The sequence below is a fragment of the Trachemys scripta genome, chromosome 4 (assembly GCF_013100865.1).
Source record: "Trachemys scripta elegans isolate TJP31775 chromosome 4, CAS_Tse_1.0, whole genome shotgun sequence".
Classification (NCBI taxonomy): Eukaryota; Metazoa; Chordata; order Testudines; family Emydidae; genus Trachemys; species Trachemys scripta.
In genome coordinates this window covers 118967628-118986899 of record NC_048301.1, presented here as the reverse complement: position 1 = coordinate 118986899, position 19272 = coordinate 118967628, and the positions used below count along the sequence as shown (strand labels likewise).

The window sequence follows — 19272 nt, the reverse complement described above, 5'->3', positions numbered from 1 at the left end:
TGTGGGGTCACTGGGGAATTGTAAGAGGAAGCACTGGAGGTTTGAAGGGTAGTGGGGATAGGGGGTCTTGGTCTTGTAGGAGGGGACAGTGGAGAGTCTAGGGGTGGTGGGGATAGAGGTTCTTGGGGTGTTGTAGGAGAGGCAGCGCGGTGCAGGGGTCTCCATGGTGCTAGAGGGGTGTCAGTGAAGGGGTCTCGGAGGTGCTGGAGGGTCAGTGGAGTACAGGGCGGTTGCGGTCCTGGAGGGGGGGTCAGTGAAGGGGTCTCAGGGGTGGTGGGGTGCTGGAGGGAGCAGTGTTAGTTTAGGGGCAGCAGGTGCAGGGATTTTGAAGGTGCTGGAGGGCGTCAATGATGGGGTCTCAGGGGTGTTGGAGGGGGCAGTGGGTTACAGGGGGGTTGGGTGCTGGAGGGGACAGCAGGGTGCAGGGATTTTGAAGTGTTGGAGGGGGTCAGTGGTGGGGTTTCAGGGGTGCTGGGGGACAGCAGGGTGCAGGGGTTTTGAGGTGCAGGGGGCAGTGGGATGCTGGGGGAACAGTGGGGTGCAGGGGGTTTAGGGTGCTGGAGGGGATCAGTGATGGGGTCTCAGGGGTGCCAGGGGAACAGCGAGGTGCAGGGGTTTTGGGGTACTGGGGGACAGCGGGGTTTGAAAGTGCTGGTGGCAGTGGGGTGCAGGGAGGTTGGGGGGCAGCAGGGGGCAGGGGGGGTCTCTGGGGTTGCCGGGGCGGGGCCAGCCCGGCGGATCCGCAGCCCGTGCGGCGGGGAGGCGGGGAGCGGAGCCGGCCCGCCCCCAGCGGAGCGCCAGCCGGCGGAGGCAGCATGTTGGGCAGGGTGCGCACGGCGGTGGCGCAGCTGGTGGGGGGCCTGGGCCCCGCGACCGGCGCTCAGCCCCCCCGGGACTCGCCTGCGCCGCTCCCGGTCCCGCCCGGCCCCAGCGCCTGCCGGGGGCCGCCCGCGGGCGGCGGCTTCTTCTCCAGACCAGCCTTTCTGCAGCTCACCTCGGAGGAGCTGCAGCGGGCGGACGATCACGCGGGCAGAGCCGTGCAGAGCCCCCGGGAGAGCTGCCGCCGCCTGCCCTGGAGCACCGGCTACGCCGAGTGAGCCGCGGGGCGCGCCGGGCTGGGGAGCCGGGCCGGGCGGGGACACCGGGCAGATGCTGCGGGCTGCCCGGGGCTGTCGGGCTCCGGGGGAGGGAGCTGGGCAGGGGAGGACCCGTGGGTGCGGAGAGCCATTGGCCCACACTGCCAACCCGGTGCTGCAAGCCGGCAGCACCCCCAGTTCCAGCACCTGGGCTGCCAGGTGGCCGGGGACGGAGGGAGAAGGCCCCGCAGCGGGGTCCTGCATGTCCGCGGGTGCAGCTGCCCAGGGGACAAGGCGGGGGGTGGTTTGCACAGGGCACTGCGGCGGGAACGGGACCCAGGCGCGGTGCCTGACTCCCCCAGCGGGATCCCTGTCGAGAGAGGGTCCCCTTGACTCAGTCTGGGACCCTGAATCAGGAGTCCTGGATCAATGTGTATAGTGGGGATGCTGAGAGCCCTTGAACCAAAGTAAACCCTGTATGTGAGGGAATCCACTTCAAGCCAAGGGGTGTCAGCACCCCTAGTTCCAGCACCTAGGCCCTGAATAGCTCCCTTGTTCCTGCCCCTGGGGAGTCTCTCCATGCGCCTCACTGGGAAAGCAGAGCCAAGCATGCAGCAGTGTTTAACTCTCCAAGGGCACTCCCTTTCCCCGGCGTATCCACTGCCTTGGCCACTCTGTGCAGTCACCCTGTGGCGCTTAGCATCTCCAAAGCCTGTCACAGCTCAGAGCCAGACATTTAGCTGGAGGCACCGTTCTGCAGAAGCTGCAGACACTTATGCACGTGAGTAATCAGTGAGTGAAGTGAGTCTGAACACAGAAACATGAGTTAACAGGGAAGCCTGTTTGCAGGATCACGGCTGTGCTGGTGGCCAGCTTCCTTCTAGAGGCCCTGACGCTTGCCGTTTACCAGAGGATTTTATATTTCTAGAGCCCTGGTGTGTAAACTGTTCGATGACTGGCTGCACATCGTTCTGTATTACAATTGCCATACTGCCGAGAGGCCCCATAGTGCTGGGGCCTCTGCGCGTACAGAATGAAAAGGTGATTCCTCTCCCAGAGAGTCTACAATGTGGGAGGTTCATTTTTAGCAGTATTTTTTTGTATGAGCTGAGATGGAGTAAAGCAAAGGTCCGCACTGCCTTAGAGATGTCTGCCCACTTTCGTTTCCTCCCCTGCAGTTTCAAACCTGTGGTATTGCTAAAGGGAAGCTCTGTTTGTTTTCATTCTGTCACAAGTTCCATTGAGGTTCCCTGAGGTCTTTTGACACCCTGACACGGCAAGACAGCTCGGTTGTAAGACGGTTACGGGGGCTCAGCCTTGAGATAAAATCTATTGTAAATATCGTCATCTAGTTGGCCAAGCATCAAGTCCTGACTCTGATTCCATTTGTTGCCTGTCCTGGAAGGCACAAGTTATTGTTTTCCTTTTAAATGGATTATTATTGGCTTACCTGTGTACCTGCGTAGGTGAAACAAATACCTTCTGTAGGGCAGCAAACCTGATGGGCCAGTGCCTGCTGCCCTCCCACTGAATGGTGTCTTTAGCCCCAGGCCTACAAAGACTTACCTGTTAGCTTAACTTTTTGCAGGTGAGCAGTCACATTGCCATAGTGGGATGACGTGCAGAGTGAGGTGTTATTCTGGGTAAATAAGGGTGTTGGAACCTGGCCCTAAGAAAAGTCAAAAGTAGATTTGAGAGGAGCCGGGCTGTGCTGTTTGGGCTTTTGGTTTGCCCTTTTGTCAGCTGGATATACAGCCCCTGTCATTGCAGTAGCCAAGTGCCTCACAATTTTTAATGTATTTACTGGATGTATCTCACACTACCCCTTTTCACAGGTGGGGAACTGAGGCTGAGAGAGACTGAGCTTCCCAAGATCACAGAGGAGCAGGGACTTGAATCCCAGGCTCCTGGGAAGGAGCCACTTCACACTTCCTCTTTAAAGACCTGCTCCTATCATGCTCATTGGGAGCAGGAGAGGCCCCCTAAGCTAACTTGGCTGTATTACCTGGGCCGTTTCCAGAGACGTTAGGCCAGTCAGGTCACTTCATCTCCTTGGGAGGAGCACAAGGGACCCTCCCGCAGCCTGGCCTTTTTTGGCTTCACCTCTGTCCTGTAGCCGGCCCTGAGACTTTTGAAATGCCAGCCATGAAGCGGGTGAAAACTAGACTTAATGGGGAATTATTTGCAAAGGCCTCCCCTTAAGCTGGGAGAGAGGCCAGGAGGAGGTGTATGTTATTGGTGACAAGGACCTTAGATAATCAGGGGTTCATTTCAGTGTGTTTTTTTTGTCTAGTGCCTGCTCTGCTGATTTTCATAGTGGTACGTGTTGTCACTGCTAGTTTTCTGGACCTGGATTTTCCAAGCACTCCCTATTTTCTTTTCTATCCTGTTAGTGCTGCACACAGCTCCGTTATTGTCCTTCCATAACAAATATTGTCAGAAACATCACTTCCCTGTAGGGTATTACAGTGAAACCTACCTTCAAGTGACCACTCCCGGGACAAGCAAAGATCTGTCATCTAGTAGAAATTTGTCTTTAATTAAAGAGGGGCGGGGAGAGTACTGGAAATCTTGGAGAAGCTATAAAATATTTTTGTAAAATGATATATTTTAGAGGTGGCCCCTGGTGGTGCTGTTTCACTATAATAAACAGCAGTCACTGTCTTAGACTTTGGCATTATTATGGTTCTGAAATTACCATCTTTCTTGTTTGTTTACACACAGTTGGGGGTTTTTTGCTCACAGTTTGTGATGGTAACAAGCCAAAGCTTGGATGGGTTTTTCTGGGTTTCTTTCCAACTTCTGAACTCTTTGAAATGTTACTTGCTCCAGTGCAGTAATGGGGATAGAAAACCCTGCACTTGAGTTCTCAGAAGTAGGAACCTTTCAGACTATTAGAGGAACTCGTTAAAAGCACCCTTCAGTTTAGCTCTGACTGCTTCTCCTGCATGTGACACCATCCCTTCCCTATAAACCACTTAAAGAGCTGCTGCCCAAAGAGCACTTCTTGTTTTGCATATCTACAACTTCCTCCCACAAAGCGGGTTTTGCAATCGAGATCTGAAATTTGCTTAGCAAGGGGGGGATAGCTTAGTTAATGTCACTCTGTTTGCAAAAGTTTCTGCTGGTACCTCTTGCCTTCCCACTTCTGCTTAAGCAAACCAGGCTTTCCGTGGGGCACTGAGGATTTTGGAACACACTGGAACGTGACCTAACCCATTTGCAGAGGACCGGTGGCAGCAAGACTTGGTGTGTGTACCTTGCACGCGACTGCAGCCGAGGCTTGTAGCAGGTTCTGAGGCAGAAGCTTTGCCTGATGCACAGGAAGGAACAGCCTGCCGCGAAAGCTAGCTGGTCTCAGTGGGCAGTTGTTCTCTGCGTGCTGTATAACCAGGGGGAGTGAAGGGCTGGCTGGCGCGTGTCTCTGCAGTCACGGAGTGAAATCCGCTGATAAATGGAGTCTTTGCCCCAAATCATTGTCTCTCTCATCTCTTTCGGTTCCCCCTAGGGTGATAAATGCTGGGAAGAGCCAGCACAATGAGGATCAAGCCTGCTGCGAGGTGGTGGTGGTGGACAGGAGATGCAGTCCGAGGTGTAACCCAGCGCCCAAGGAATGCACAGGGGAAGCGGAAGGGGTGAGCAGTGTAAACAGTGAAGGCCGGGATCCTCGCAGGACTTCCTGTAATTCTCACACTGACTCTCTCTGCGCCACGCCCTGCTCCTGCCAGGGTCCAGGCAAAATGGCTTTGGAAACGCACATGCAGAATTCCATCCGCTGCGTGTGCTGACAGGGGAGGTCACACGGGCCTGGGCCCCTTTGGGGTGTCATTGGATTTCAGTCCATTCAGTGCTTGGCCTCACCAGGGGAAGGGGCCGCTTGTGGCAGGGAACTGCGCTGAGGCCACCAATGAATTGATTTCGCACAAGCCACTGAGCAGCCAGCTTGGTCAGTCCCCTCGTGGGCTGGACTAGAACTGTCCTGGGATCAGTGCCTTGGGCCAGCCAAGCCCCAGCCCTGTGACCCTAACCTCCCTGCTCAGCTGTGCCCACCCTCTCTTCCCCCTTGTTTTCCTCCCAGGGGAATTCCCTAACTGTCCCGTTTCTCCCAGCAGGGCAGGAAGGACCTTTGCTTCCACTATTGGGGCTTGTTTGACGGCCACGCTGGCAGTGGTGCCGCTGTCATGGCATCCAAGCTGCTTCACCTTCACATCCGCGACCAGCTCAGGGACCTGGTGGATATCTTACAGGACTCCTCCCCTCCCCCGCTGTGCCTGCCGAGCGATTCCCGGGCACTCCCAGCTGAGCGGAACCGGGCCCCCCTCGCACAAGCGGATGCAGAGCTCCCCAACGATGCGCTGCCCCGATTCCACCTGGAGAAGGCAGTCTCTCACGAAAGCCTGGTGATTGGTGCAATCGAGAACGCCTTCAAGCGGATGGTGAGCGAGCCGGGGAGCGTGCAGCCCCAGAGCAGGAGGTGGAAGGGGAGGAGGTGGGTAGAGAACTGTCTGAGGAGGAAATGCCTGTAAACCTCTCTTCCCCACAACATACATGGCACAGTTAACCTGTGGAACTCACTGCCACGCAGATCACCGAAGCCAGGAGCTCAGCAGGATGCCGGAAAGGATTCAGCCTGTCTGGGGCTAATGAGCGCATCCACAGTTACAGCAGGGAGGAGAAAAGTTCCCTCCGAGCGTTCCTTGCTCTCCCCAAGCCCTGTCTCCTCCCCTGCAGCCTGCGCTGTGTGCAGATTGGCCCCGTTGCTGGAGGTGCTCTGCTCAGGGGTCGTGCCACACGAGATCAGCTTCTCCCGCCGCGCCACGCGATGCCACGTCCTCTTCGTCACCATTAACAACAGGAAGCATTAAGGCCCCCGGCGGGTGAGAGGCTGACGTGTCATTTCTGTCTCACACGGAGACTGCCTCACGGCACCCAAGGGAGCCTAGCCCAGCTCTGCACAAGCAGCTCCCAGGCTGCTTTTTCTTTGCGGCTACTTTCCCAAGCCCCCAGCAGGCAGAAGGAAGCCACTCTCTGCAGGACTCCCCTCTCCCCAGCCTGCCCCCGGGAGAGCCACAAGGGGAACCCAGGCGACACTCCACTTCCCATAGGAACCACTGTGTCCAGCGCCGGCTGGCCGGAGCCCCTGGGATCAGGCAGGGGGATGTGCCCTGGCCCTGGCCGAGCAGCTGCATTCCAGCTGGAACGTACGCTCATTTCCTTTAGCAGCCAGTGTGCTGATGGGACAGCAGAGGGCTATTTTGGTCTGCTGGGGCATGTGCTTGGCTAGCTGCAGTCTCCGGACTCAGGAGCCGGACCCTGTCTTTGCTAACCCCCGCTGGTGCTGAGAGCTCAGCCAGTGCCTTGGAGGTGACGCACGCTTGGCCTGCCTGGCACTTTATTTTGCCTAGACCTGGGCCCCATATGCAGTGCCACGCGTCCCGTGTGCATGGGGGGCAGGCAAGGCTGGCCCCACGCACCCGGCAGCAGGCACAGGGCTGGCAATGGTGCCCAGCCATGTGAGGGAGGGTGCAATCGATAAGGGAGAGGAGGATCTGGCGTTAACCCTCTCGCTGCTGCTCCTGGCTGTGGCAGAGCATGGCAGTTGCAGAGGTTGGGGGTGGGGAGGGTACAAGACACCCACCTCCCAGGGTCAGGAGGCTGAGGGCAGAATGAGGAATTAACCAGGGAGACATGCGAGAACAGCAAGGGTGTTCAGGCCGAAGAGCTTTCGGCATACGGGGGAGGGCGGATTGGCGCTGGGGGGCCCTTGCCCAGCTGAGGGCATGCTGGAGGGCCTGTTGCAGCGGTAACCCCTGCTCCCTGTGTGCGGGTATTTCCCACCCGCCGTCTGGTTCAGCAGCCTGCCTAGAAGAGCCCTGCTCCGTCTGGGGCCCGGACGTCTCTCTTTGAGCTGCCTCCATCTGTGGATTTGTCTTGCTGTCTGTCTCCGCAGGATGACCAGATTGAGCGGGAGCGGACGACCCGGCTCGTGGCGGGAGGCTGCTGCGCCCTGGCTGTGGTTTACCTCCTGGGGAAAGTCTACGTGGCAAACGCAGGCGACAGTAGGTAGGAGACAGCGAGTGTGTACAGGGGCCAGTATCTGGGCCCAGGGCAGCTGCAGGCACAGCGTGACTATGGACTAAGACTCCTTCGCTGCCTGCTGGAAATGGGTCTGACCCCCCGCCTCCAGTCACTGACTGATCGAGGAAATAAACACACCCATTTAAAAAAAAAAAAGCTTTGAAGGCATGTGACAGCCCAGGAGAAACCCTCCTCGTCACAGCTACTGGCCAGGCGTGGATCCCAAAGCCTGGGGCCGGTGCTGGTGAGGGTGCTGCACCGCATGCCTCTGCATACAGCCGTAAACGGCAGGTTCGTGCACTGCCACAGGGGTGTTTCAATAGCAAACTGTCCAGAGCTGCAGGTAATGGCTGAGCAGCAGAGTAAGCCCTGAAGGAAGGAATGCTGGTGTCCTCCCGTCGGCCCGGTGCACTCGGGTAGTGTAGAATTGCCTCCTTTGGCTCGGGATTTGATTCCTTAAGCTCCAGACACCTTCCTTGGCAGCACCTTGTTGTGTGTGATTAAAAACGGGGGGAGTGGGTCTCTGGAGTGAGTTCTTCTGTTCCCCTAGCAGTATTTCCTAACAGCCCTTTCCGCTGCATGCGTTACATATTGTTGTAAATCGGACTCCAGGCCTGACCTGCATTTCACTCCGTAGCCGGCTGGAGGGGAGTGAAAATCCCTCTGGGGGAGATGTGCAGGAGCGCCTGAGCGTACGCCTCCACGGCAAGGAGAAACCACTGAGTCTCGGAGCCCTGCAGGGCTAAAACTCGCAGCGTGGCCATTTGGCCTCAGGCTGGAGCCCAGGCTCTGACACCACCCGTGTTGTGGGGTCTCAGAACCTGGGGTCCAGCCTGAGCCCAAACGGCCCCGCTGCCCAAGCCAGGCCAGCCACGGCTGTGCCACACACATTTTATTGCAGTGTAGCTGGACCCTGTGTGTCTGAGCCCAGGGGTGCAGGCACTTTTTGTACCCATGTAACTATTTTGATGGGGGGGGGGGGGATAGTTTAAGTGGTGCAAAACCTGTGTGTAGATAAGCCCTTAGGCACTTGCAATCTAAATCTTATTTACAAAAGCACCTATGTGATTTAGGTGCTTAAGTACTAGTGGAAATCAATGGCATTTAGGCTCCTAAATCACTTAGGTACTTTTGAAAATTGTAGCCCCCTTGCATAAGTGTCACCCCAGCAAACGTGGAATTTGTTGTTTGGAGGGGCAGAGGGGGGTGAACTTGGTGCTCTGCTTAGGGGCGTTTCACGCCCAGCTGAGCTGCTGTAGGAGCGAGTTGAAGGAGGCTGTGAGTGGCACTGCCAGCTGATGAAGCTGGGCTGGGGGGGAGCCACCAGTCTGGAGAGGGTCTTGCTGAAGCTCCCTGTTGACCACTGGCCAGGAAATGCAGCGAGGCGGTGGAGTAGGCCAGGCTGTGACTGTCGTCAGTGTGAACCCTGCGTTGCTGGAGAGCCCTGTGCTGCGGTGTTGCTGCGTGGAAGGTGCTCGTGCCAAATGGAGGAAGCATCTTCCGTCACTACTGCGGGTAGCTGGAGGGAGCAGGCATCGGTTTCATCTCCAGCAGCTTCTAGTGGCCTCAGCAGGCCTCTCACGAGCTCCTCTCCACGCTGCCAGCTGCTGTCCCATGCGTGGGTCTGGGCAAAGTGTCCCAGATAGTGAGATCCAGCTTGGCCGGAAGAGGCCCATCTCTTGTGTCCCTGTTGGAGTGCGGCTGCTGGTAACTGATCCAACGTGCCGCTCTGGGCTCCCACGTTCAGCTCTGTCCGTGGTGCTCGGTTAAACGAGGAATTCCCCCCACGCGCGCACAGTTGCTGGTGCTGCAGACTCCCCCTGCCAGCTGAGAAGTGGGCTGTGGTCTTCCTGGCCAGGAACAGAGGCGGCCGCACCAGGGAAGTCAGTTAAGGGTCCTGCTGGGGGGGGGCACGAGGCAGAGTAGAGCCCATCTCTCTCTCCTGCAGCTGTTCCTGCCCTCTGCACAGGCACTAGTATAACGCTGGCATCACCGGGCAACGGCTGGGGGTGGTTCTTGGTGCCGTTTCTGTTGCAGGAGCGGGGGGAGCCCCAGTCGGGGGTCGGGCCCCATCATGCTAGGGCCTGAGTGCTCACGTGTAGTGGAAGGACGGCCCTTCCCCTAAGGAGCTTGCCGTCTAACCGAGCCAACAGGCGGGGCAGCAGGGGGACTCAGAGTACGCACAGGGGCTAGAACCTGCTGCATAAGTGAGCGCCGTTCCCACACAGACATTGACCGGCCCCGTAATGTCGACCAGCCGCTTCTCATCCATTGGCTGGCGACGCTGGGATCCTTCCGGAGCGACGGCGGCAACCGAGTCAGGGCCTCGGCTTTACCTCTGATCAGGGAAGCAAACACCGAGCAGGCCCCAGGGGTGCCTGCAGCAGTCACACAGTGCGTGGAGAGGACCCCGCTGCCATAGAGCGCAGCGAAAGCCAGAGATCCAGCCAGGCACTGACGCCCAAGGACCTTGGCTGCACTTGGTAACCTCTGGCCAGGTGCCGTGAGCAGCTTTTTTTACATATCCGCTGAACAGCCCATCCTGTCTTGCACAGCACCGGCAGTGAACAAGTAACACAGGATAATATTCCCCGCGTATCCTGTCTGTGAACTGCCAAGGAGTTCTGCCCGCTCCCTGTCCCGCTTTCCTGTTAACGATGCCTCCGTGACCTTAATGCAGATCCTTTTCACACAGCCAGCCGCCACTGCTCCACTTTCCACCCTAGATTATTTTCTCTGTCCCTCTTTCTACTTTTTATTTTTTAATCCCTGTGGTCTCCCTGAGACAGACTGCACCCCCCATGCCTGCCTCTCCCAATAGCAGCTTCAGGGGAATCGCAGTAGTGTAGCCAGCAACTGGTTCTTGAGCTCAGGGCTGGTGGAATCTGAACGCAGCAGATACAAAAATACACAATGGCGAATGGACAGTGTGAGACACCTCGCTCCTCAAAGGTGTGTTGTGCAGTAAATAAACCAGGAGCCTCCGGCAGGTCTGGAGGGAGCCCACGGTAACATTCCTCCTTTAGCTATGAAATGAGAGAACAGCCGCTTTCCCTTTCTCACTAATCTCATCATTCCATATTTCATTGCAGGGCCATTATCATCCGTAACGGGGAAATCATTCCAATGTCCAGGGAGTTTACTCCAGAAACAGAGAGGCAGAGGCTACAGTTTTTAGTAAGAAAGAACTTTCTTCTCATCTGATTCCTTCCAACCTCCCTACCCCCCACCCCAACTGCTGACCGTCTGTCTCCGTAACCAGATGAGCAGGGCAGCTCACCGGGCAGTTGTGCAGCTGGGGAAATGGCTACAGTGCAAGTCGCACTGAGATCACTTGTGTGAGGTTTGTTCGCTAAATACAACCCCCTCGGGTGAATCAGCAGCGGTTTCCTTCTGCCCCAGATTGTGAAATAAGTGCAGTTTGGCGGGGCCTGGATGGGGGGTTGGGGCCTCATTAGTTCCAATCTAGCCCCACGTCGGACTGTCTCGGGGGTTGGGGAATGGCATATGAGCTCTTTACCCTCTAGGGCACTGGGTCCAGGCCAGGTTGGCAGTTACGCTGACTCAGAGCTGAACAAGCTGTGGAGACCGAACTCCTCTCACCCCTAGGTCCGAGCAGACCAGCGAAGGGAGCACTTGCCTTGCTATGGCTCGTTCTGCGTTCACGCTGGGCATAGAGAGGGCAGCGCTCTCCAGAGTTGGCAATCTGCCTCCTCGCACCAGCACAGAGCCAATGGACACTGTGCCGTGCCCGAGGCAGAGAGATGGGAAGGGCGAGGCCTCTCTGATATTTATTTAGTGCTGTCTCATTCCCCAGTCTCCTGGATGGTACACATTGCCCCTCCCTTTGTCCGTCACGTTCCCAGGCCCCATAGTTCTCCTCTGGAGCAGCAGGTGATGGGAGACTCTGCTAATGCCAAGTCTTGATTCTGCACCCCGGTGCCTGCTACAGCACTAGGAAAACAGATCAAGTCTGAGCATCGCTTTTGTGGTTCCTGAAAGCTTCCCTCTCCAGTTTGCCTTGGAAAAATCACTCTGCTGCAAAACAAAACTTGATACGGTTGTAAAGACAACCCCCCACAGAGAGGGGGAGGGAGAAGGAGAAGGTGACATAGGAGTTAGCTGAGGTTTTGCTGGACATGTTTCCTGGCTCAGCCTATACCTTGGAAAAACCCCAGGAGGTTTCCTATCCTCAGCTCTATTTTCAAACAGCCCCAGAACGGAGGAAATTGCATCTAGCAGGGGAGTCTCTCCAATTGGCTGTGGCAGAAAAACTGAGCAGTCAGAAAATCAACCCTATATTTGCCCCATGGGAATCGATTTCAGCCAAAGTCCTTCTGTAGGGTTTGTCTCCAAAAAGTACTCTAATAATAATGCAGGAAACTGCAGCAATGCTGCTGTAAGCGGCAATGTTTCGGACCAGTACTCCCGACCATTACACAAGTTAAACAGAGGGCATTTATTTCACAGTTAGACTTCTGGTCCTATAGATAGAAAACGCAGCCCCTGGGAACAGCCTTCCTTCCAGCAGAGATTGTCTGCAGCTCTGCACTGGATTCCCTCACCTCCCGCTCTCGTCTTTTCCTCTGCTAAGTCATTCGGCATTTGCTAACATTGTTCAACTCCCCTCACCCCATGTCCCTCCCTGCATCTCGGCACTGGGTCTCTCTTATCCCTGCACTCTCTGGTGCAATGTGATAATTGCATGTCAAAGTTCCCTGCCCCACTGCTGTGGGTTCAGGGGTGGGCTGATGCAGAAGATTCCCTTGTAAGCTTGAGCAGACAAGTCATTGGCTAGGGGTCTGCTGGGGGAAGTTTGCCTTTGTTTAGAGCAGTGGTTCGCACTCTGTGGTCCATGGACCATCCCGGACCCCTGGAGAAATATGGGACTAAAGGTTTTGGGGGGTGGGAAGGGAATTGGGTCCCTGAGGAGATCCCTCTCTTTGCAGAATGAAAACGTTGGGAACCTTCACATGGGCGCTGTTTAAACGTCCAAGGAAATATTCAGTAACGACAGGACATTGTTGACAATGGCACCGCCCACAGAGGCTAGTTCAGTATCTAAATCCCAGCGTTTCTTCTTGTTGTGTCTGGGCAAATGAACAGGAGGGGTTGGCAGAGGCCATGGCGTTAATCATGGCCCGGAGGCTCCGGCTGAGAGAAGAGAAGTCACTGCCTGTTGCATTTCACTTGCCATCTCTGAGCCCCAGGTGCAGACTGCTGAGTTGGGCCAGTGTTTGCTGTCTGTACCCCGTGCCCCGTCTCGTCTCTGCTAGTTCAGAATTCAGGCTGGTGGACTGACTGTCTCTTGCCCTACTCCGCCTCGCCATTGCAACCCACGGGTGACCTCTGAGTACCTGAACTGGACCTGGGTGCATTTCAGCCTCTCCTGGAATTTTCTCTCTTGCATATTTCAGCCAGACCCTCTGGGCCAGTTATTGCAAAGCCCTTTCCAGATCAGCATGGGCAAAGGCCCCCGTTGACATCACGAGTGGCATTTGTGCCCAGAACTACATGGAGCTGCTCTGCTGTCACGTGGAACTGGGGCTTTCCGGTGCAGTGCTGGGAGGTGGCTGCCCTGGAAAGATACCCTGCGGGCTTTCCAGGCGCAGTGAGATGTGTTGCTGTTGTCACCAATAATAAAAGCCATTTTAGCCCCTTTCCTGGCGGTGTCTGGCCCTTTCGCTGTACCCCTCTGAGGAGTGACCCAGGGAACCCCAAGCCCATTGAAATCAGAACCATCCTCTCCAGGACGCTTATTGGAAGCCATCAAACATGAGTCAGACCTTCATGAAATAGGGCAGCGCAGCTGCAGAAAAGGCCATTGGTAGCCAAGCTGTGTTGCCTTGGGACCAGCATACGGTGCCCTTGCTGCACTGCAGAGGGCGTTGATGTGCCCAGGAGCCCAGCCTGAACGTTTGCCTTTGCTCTCAAAGTCTAGTGTCTTAATGAGCTGGAGAAGGATGTGCTGTGGGCCCCCTCCCCAGCATAGCCCCTGCTGCGTGCCCGGGGCCCAGGCTGTGTGTCTTGTTTACGTTCACAGGGCGCCGCTGGGTTTTGCGGCTGAATCTGCTATTTTCTCCCCTCAGGGGTTTTTGAGACCTGAGCTGCTGGGGAATGAGTTCACGCACCTCGAGTTTCCCCGGAGAATTCAGCACAAGGAGCTGGGGAAGAAGATGCTGTACAGAGACCAGAACATGAATGGCTGGTAAGGCCACTAACCTGCTCGTTACGCTTTGCGCCAGCTGCTGACTTAGCTGCTTAGACCCTCCTGCCCCTGTCAATGAGAAATGCAGCCGTACCCTGTCTGTGGGTTCAGCTGCACCTGTTGGCAGCCGTCAGCGTAGGCAGGGCCTGAGTGTCTGACAGGCTCAGGCTTCTCTGTTGAAAACAGCCCAGGGTGCTGCTGGAAGCTTTACCTGCCCCGTAACAGGTCATCTCCCTGTTTGTAACCAGGGCCTATAAAAGAATAGAAGAGGACGACCTGAAGTTTCCACTTATCTACGGAGAAGGTAAAAAGGTAAAGGAACTGCAGGTGTGAGATACGGACTGGGACGTTCCCCAGCGTACAACCTGAACTGCTGGGATGCCCTCTCCACTGCTTTCCTGTCAGAACAGCCACCCCCCAGGCTCTGCTCGCACACTGGCATGTCACGTCACTCCCAATTGAATACATGAATGCTCTCCCAGCCAGCCGTGAATAGATACAGGGCGAAATCTGCATCTCTCTCAGTCCCAGCCTTGCCCCCCAGAAATGTGCATCTTGCACTGGCCAGTAGCCCACTGGACCGTACAAGCTCATAATTAGCCCGTCATTCCAATAATGGATAATGAATATGCACCAGCCCTGTTGACCTGAGTAGAGATTTCCCAAACACTTCAATCAAACACACTGGTTTAGATAAAATAATACAAGAAGTTTATTAACTAGAAGAAGATAGATTTTAAGTGATTTACAAGTGCTAAGGCATTAAAGTCAGAGCTGGTTACAAAAGAAATAAAAAAATAAACATGCAGGCTAATTCCTAAATGTTACCAAGGCTAATAGGATTAAAAGCAAAAAGGTTTATGTTACCCAAAAGCTTTCAGCAGTCTGTACTGGCTGGAAAACCTCCAGGCCAAGACCACTCCCCCCTAGTTCAATGATGCACATTTGTCTTTCAAGCGATCTTGCTGCCTGGACTAGAGATGGGGGAGGAGAGGTAATTTGTGTGTTTGAGTTCTCATTCCTCAGAATTACAACATATTTCAGTAACAAACATATAGTAAAATCTCATAGCTTTACACACACTGTTGTTACACACATTTTAATATGACGGTGCTGTTCAGTAGATTACAAGTTTTTAAACGATACCTCACAAGGTCAACTTTGTATGAAATATATCATAGCCATATAAAAGTGGTGAACATGGGGTACAGGATGTCACATGGGGTACAGTGTGTCATAAAGACACAATCCCCATTGAACAGGGAGGCCAGGAGTTTAGAGGGGTCACAGAAATCCAGGCATGGAGCTGGGACATTAGAGTCTGCAATGGTTTGGGGGGACTCTTCTTGTCTGGCTTCTGCTGGTGGGTGGGTTGTGAGGAGATTTCTGTCTCTGAAGGTTTACATTCCAGCCCTGTTTTCTCTAGTGAGCCCAAGGACCCACTCAGGCCCCCTGCAGATGTACTGACTGCAGCACCCTCCGTGCGTGCATTTCCCTGGAGCCAAGGGGGAGCAGACAGTGAAGCTGTTTGATTTGCTTTCCCGCCAGGCACGGGTGATGGCAACAATCGGGGTCACACGGGGCTTAGGAGACCACGACCTCAAGGTGTACAACTCCAATATCCACATCAAGCCTTTCCTCTCCTGTGTCCCTGAGGTGAGTTTGGCCGGCCCGCTGTCCTCCTCCCCAGAGTTACCCGCAGTGGCTGGTGCTAGGTAATGTGAGCGAATTCAGTGCTCACCTCAGGGAGGGGCTTTTAGCAATAGGGTCACGTGGGCTGGCACCACGTGAGCTCTGCCATGGCACCTCTGTTCTGCCCTTACGCAGCCCCGGTTATTCCAGTCCTGGGCCCGTCACACAGTTCTGCCGTTGCCCCTGGCCCAGCCATCTGCCTGAGGCATTCATTACCCATAATCAGGGTAGTTGAGCGCCTTGCAGAGTTTAGTTCAGTTATCCTCCCACATCCCTGTGAGGCAGGGCAGGGCTGCCATCCCTACTGGACAGAGGGGGAGCTGGGGCCACGTGTCTGGGTGTGGAGGACAATGCTTTGCTTGGTCTCCCTTCTGTCTCCTCTCTGCCCTTCTGAGCCCAGCTGGGACAGGGAGATGACTCTGAAAGCGACAGCGAGATGGGAACCCTTGGGATCCCCGTTTGCTGGCTGGAGCAGGTCCTGGGGGAGACGGGCCAGGGCATGGTGCTGTGACGCAGGGCAGGGCAGGAGCTCGACAGGCCCTTTCTGAAGTGCAGTAGCAAGTGGCTGGTGTTTGCTCCATGCCCCTCTCCGGCGCCCATGTTTGCTCTGAGCCCCTGTCTCTCGCCAGGTCAGAGTTTATGACCTGACGCAGTACGAACACTGTCCTGACGACGTGCTGGTCCTGGGCACCGACGGGCTCTGGGACGTGACCAGTGACCGGGAGGTGGCTGACGTGGTCACGGAAGTGCTGATGAGCTACGAGCCGAACGACCCCTGCAGGTGAGTCGAGGGGGCCGGGCGTATTGTCCCTGGAGTGAAGGCGTGGGCGGGATGGCTGCAGTGCGGAGGGGGGCCCTGCTGTCCCAAACGCCCAGCGCTCCCGGCTTGCTGCCATCGTTCCCTTTCAGGCTACAGTTCCCACAGCCTGCTGTTGTCTCGCCTCAAAGGCACCGTGTCACAGCCGTGTGTCCCCAGGGGTGGGGCTGGATGCTGCTTCCCGCAAAGCTCTGGAGCGGGCAGAAGGGGGTCATCTGAGAGCAGTGTATTCCTCTCACCTCCCCCCAGGGTCTCCCACAGGCCCCACAGAGCTTGACACCCCCCACCCCCAGCCGTCCCCTTTCTCACCAGGGCGTACAGTCAGCCTCAGTAGGGGGCTCTAGGATGGGGGATCTGCCCCAAGTGTGGATGGCGGGGGGAGGGAGCCTTTGCTACTGACTGGCTGCCTCCGTTTGTCGTCCCCGGTGGTGCTGCAGGTACATCAGGGCCGCCCACGAGCTGGTGGTGAAGTCCAGAGGGGTGCTGAAGGAGCGAGGCTGGCGGCTGGCCAACGACAAGCTGGGTTCCGGAGACGACATCTCCGTCTTCGTGATTCCTCTGGGTGGCCCCGGCAATTACACGTGAGGCCAAGCTACCCTGAGGCGCGGCACCACTACAATCGGCGTGGGACCAGGACCTGGGCTGGGGGGCGCAGGGGCTGCCTGACCATCTTCCTGCCTCTCCTACAAGAGGAGTAAGAAACCGTGGAACCCCAGCCTGCCCCCGCGCCCCCTCTCCGCCCGCTGCTTCCCTGCTGCTGGGCAGAGCCTAGAGCCGTAGCAGCTGGTGATGGAAAAGCCATCTGGGGCCCTCAGGCTGGGGAGAGCAAGGCAGGACTGTTTGATGCCAGCACCCGTAGCCAACCCTACCCGACCTGGTTCCCGCCAGAGGACTGTGTTCTTACTTGGCTCTCCAAGTGTCCTCTGCAGGGCCGGGAGAGAGCCCCCAGGACTGTGGTTGCTGGTTCCGGTAAAGTGAGAATGGGGTGGATTAGCGGAAGGGGCTGCAATTCTCCACGCCCGGGGAGTGCGTGCTGCCCTCTGCAAACCCTTCCTCCTCCCCCCTCGAGATCCGCATCAGCTGCTGCTCCCACACGCCCGTGGGAGGGCGCCTGTCCAGTCCTCGTAACAACACTAGTGCCTAATTGTCTGGCATGCACAGTCCTGACACTCGGCCTCCTGCTCGTAGCTAAGTAACAGTCCTGCCAGAGAGAGCACTGGGATGGATCCATGCCCTTCCTTCACGCTTGCCCTCCTGCTGGTCATGCAGCCATCAGTCCACTTACTGCATCTTAGTCTCAGCTTTGTAACCCGGAGTAGGCGCCCAGTTACCGTGGTGACGAGCACTGTATAAATACTTAGAAATATATGTAAGCGGGCTTCCCGTGAGCTGGTACCGCCCCTGCTAGTCCTCTGCGCCTTCCACCAGAGCTGCTTTAGCACCCTGGGCCGATGTTGAGTTCCTAGATGCCAAGGCTGGGGATTGGCCCAGTTATTGTTGGTTGTTAATGGAAGAGCTGGCCTGAAAATTTCCAAATTTAAATGAAAACAACTGGGATGACATGTCCACAAAACTTTCATCCCATTTTTCCACCAGCTGTAATGAATTTGGTGCTTAGTTCTGTTCAAAATACAGACCAGGCCTGCCCCCCAAAGACCTTGCAACTTAAATATGCTGCATCTATGTGCTTAGCTGAGACCCAAGGATAATTAATAAGATGTGTGTTTTTTCTAAAAAAAGCAAATCACCTTCTTTCCTGTATTAATCTCAGAGCAGTGACCAGCTCTATTCTGATTGGAGCTGGGGCTCTGCTCTGCCCTGCAGAATGCTTGATTTAGAAAAAGCAACACGTTCTGCAAACCTCTGATCTGGGACATGAATTTTCTGGGTCTCTGCAGAGTGTGATGAAGGGTTGTAGCTATAAAATGCTGTCCCAGGGTAGCAAATTCCCTTCGTTTCTGAAACAACACTTTGGCTTTGACTATTTCTCATGTCCTGCTGCTGCCAGGAGCACCAAGCACTGTCATGATGTGTCACCTTCTGGTGAATGTTGTTTGTAACTCGTAATTTGTGAGATGTAAATAAACTGGGTACACCTTGTTGGAACTAAAAGGCATTCAGGGAGTGTTTAATCTATTGACATTTCTGTGCTGGAAGGAGATCGTTAGATCGCCCTGTGTATACCTGTGTTTTAAAATAAAGAATGCCCCCAGGAATCCCACTGCCAAGTCTTTATTGCAGAGCCTTCTGTGAAGGAGACTTGCCTGAAAGCCAGTCACTTATGAGTAGTTTACAGGGTTGCCAGCAAATATACCCAGACAGACCTCTATGAGCCAGTATCTTCCTCCACATTCACAAAGATCAGATCATGCAAAATCTCCCCCACTCCAAATATGCTAAGAGTGGAACGTTGTTTTCCCTGATGCCAAGCAATTTGTGCATATTTTCAACTGACTGCCATTGCCAGGTGTTGTTCTTTAGTGCCAACTAAGTGAAAGTTACCCAGTTAGTCTTAGTAACCACTGACTCGCCTCAAGTGGGCAAGATGACACCTGAGGAGTGGAGTTGACTTTCTTGTGTATCCAGAAGCTGGAGAGAGAACAAATTACTGATGCTCTGAGAGCTCTTATTTGGTTTTGTTTTTTATTAACCCAAAATATGATAATACACCGGACCCTCGCTAGAACGCACGCCTATATAACACGAATTTGCATATAATGCGGTCGCGGCCGTGGATCCCAAATTTAATTACTTTAATTGCAATTCATTTTAACGCGATCCCCGCGTTAACGCGGTACTGCGCATGGATCCTAAATCCCAGGTTCTAGTGAGGGTCCGGTGTAGTATCTTAGATGCCCTTGGCTAGCAAACAGAATACTGGGTAACAGCTGCCATCTGAGACAGTATGTTACATGTGTGATCATGGGGAGATTGAGTCTGTGTTGCTCCATAGCACGTGGCCTGGCGCTTGTAAAGACAAAGTATATTTCTCTGGAAATGTAATCATGTGGTTGTTCCTTTGGAAATCTCCAGGTTGGTTGCACCTTTCCCACTAAATTCCCAGCAGGCAGAGTCCAGAAAACTGCTCATGCCTCCTAAGGGAGTTGGGTTTTTTTCTGATTGATTTGTAAGTGGGCAAGGGCTTCCTTTTTTATTGTTGTGTGGAATATTTGCAAAAAACCCCAAAGAGAACAGGAACTCTCTTGGTTAGTGTTCCATCCGCTACTCACGCCCCTCCTGGGCTGAGAAATGTCTTGGCAGCTGCTTGCTGGGCTCTCTGCCGATGATGGCTCAGGTTAGAACTAAAGAGCAGGTGAATTCTAAAACAATCTGGGGCCTGGCTGGAAGAGGGAATTGGGACCCAGGGCCCTATCCAAAGCTCTTAAGTCAGTGGATAGCTT

At 55.1% G+C, this 19272-nt stretch overlaps 1 protein-coding gene across 1 annotated transcript; it reads left to right on the top strand.

The window, feature by feature from the left end:
- Nucleotides 1-815: 815 nt before the first annotated feature.
- Nucleotides 816-17983, top strand: PPM1J (protein phosphatase, Mg2+/Mn2+ dependent 1J). The gene is made up of 10 exons (XM_034770605.1): nucleotides 816-1093; nucleotides 4585-4711; nucleotides 5189-5512; nucleotides 7027-7139; nucleotides 10247-10331; nucleotides 13244-13362; nucleotides 13611-13674; nucleotides 14911-15018; nucleotides 15684-15835; nucleotides 16309-17983. Exons 1-10 carry the CDS (start codon nucleotides 816-818, stop codon nucleotides 16454-16456), a joined length of 1518 nt encoding a protein of 505 aa, XP_034626496.1. The 3' UTR covers nucleotides 16457-17983.
- The last annotated feature ends 1289 nt before the right edge of the window (nucleotides 17984-19272 follow it).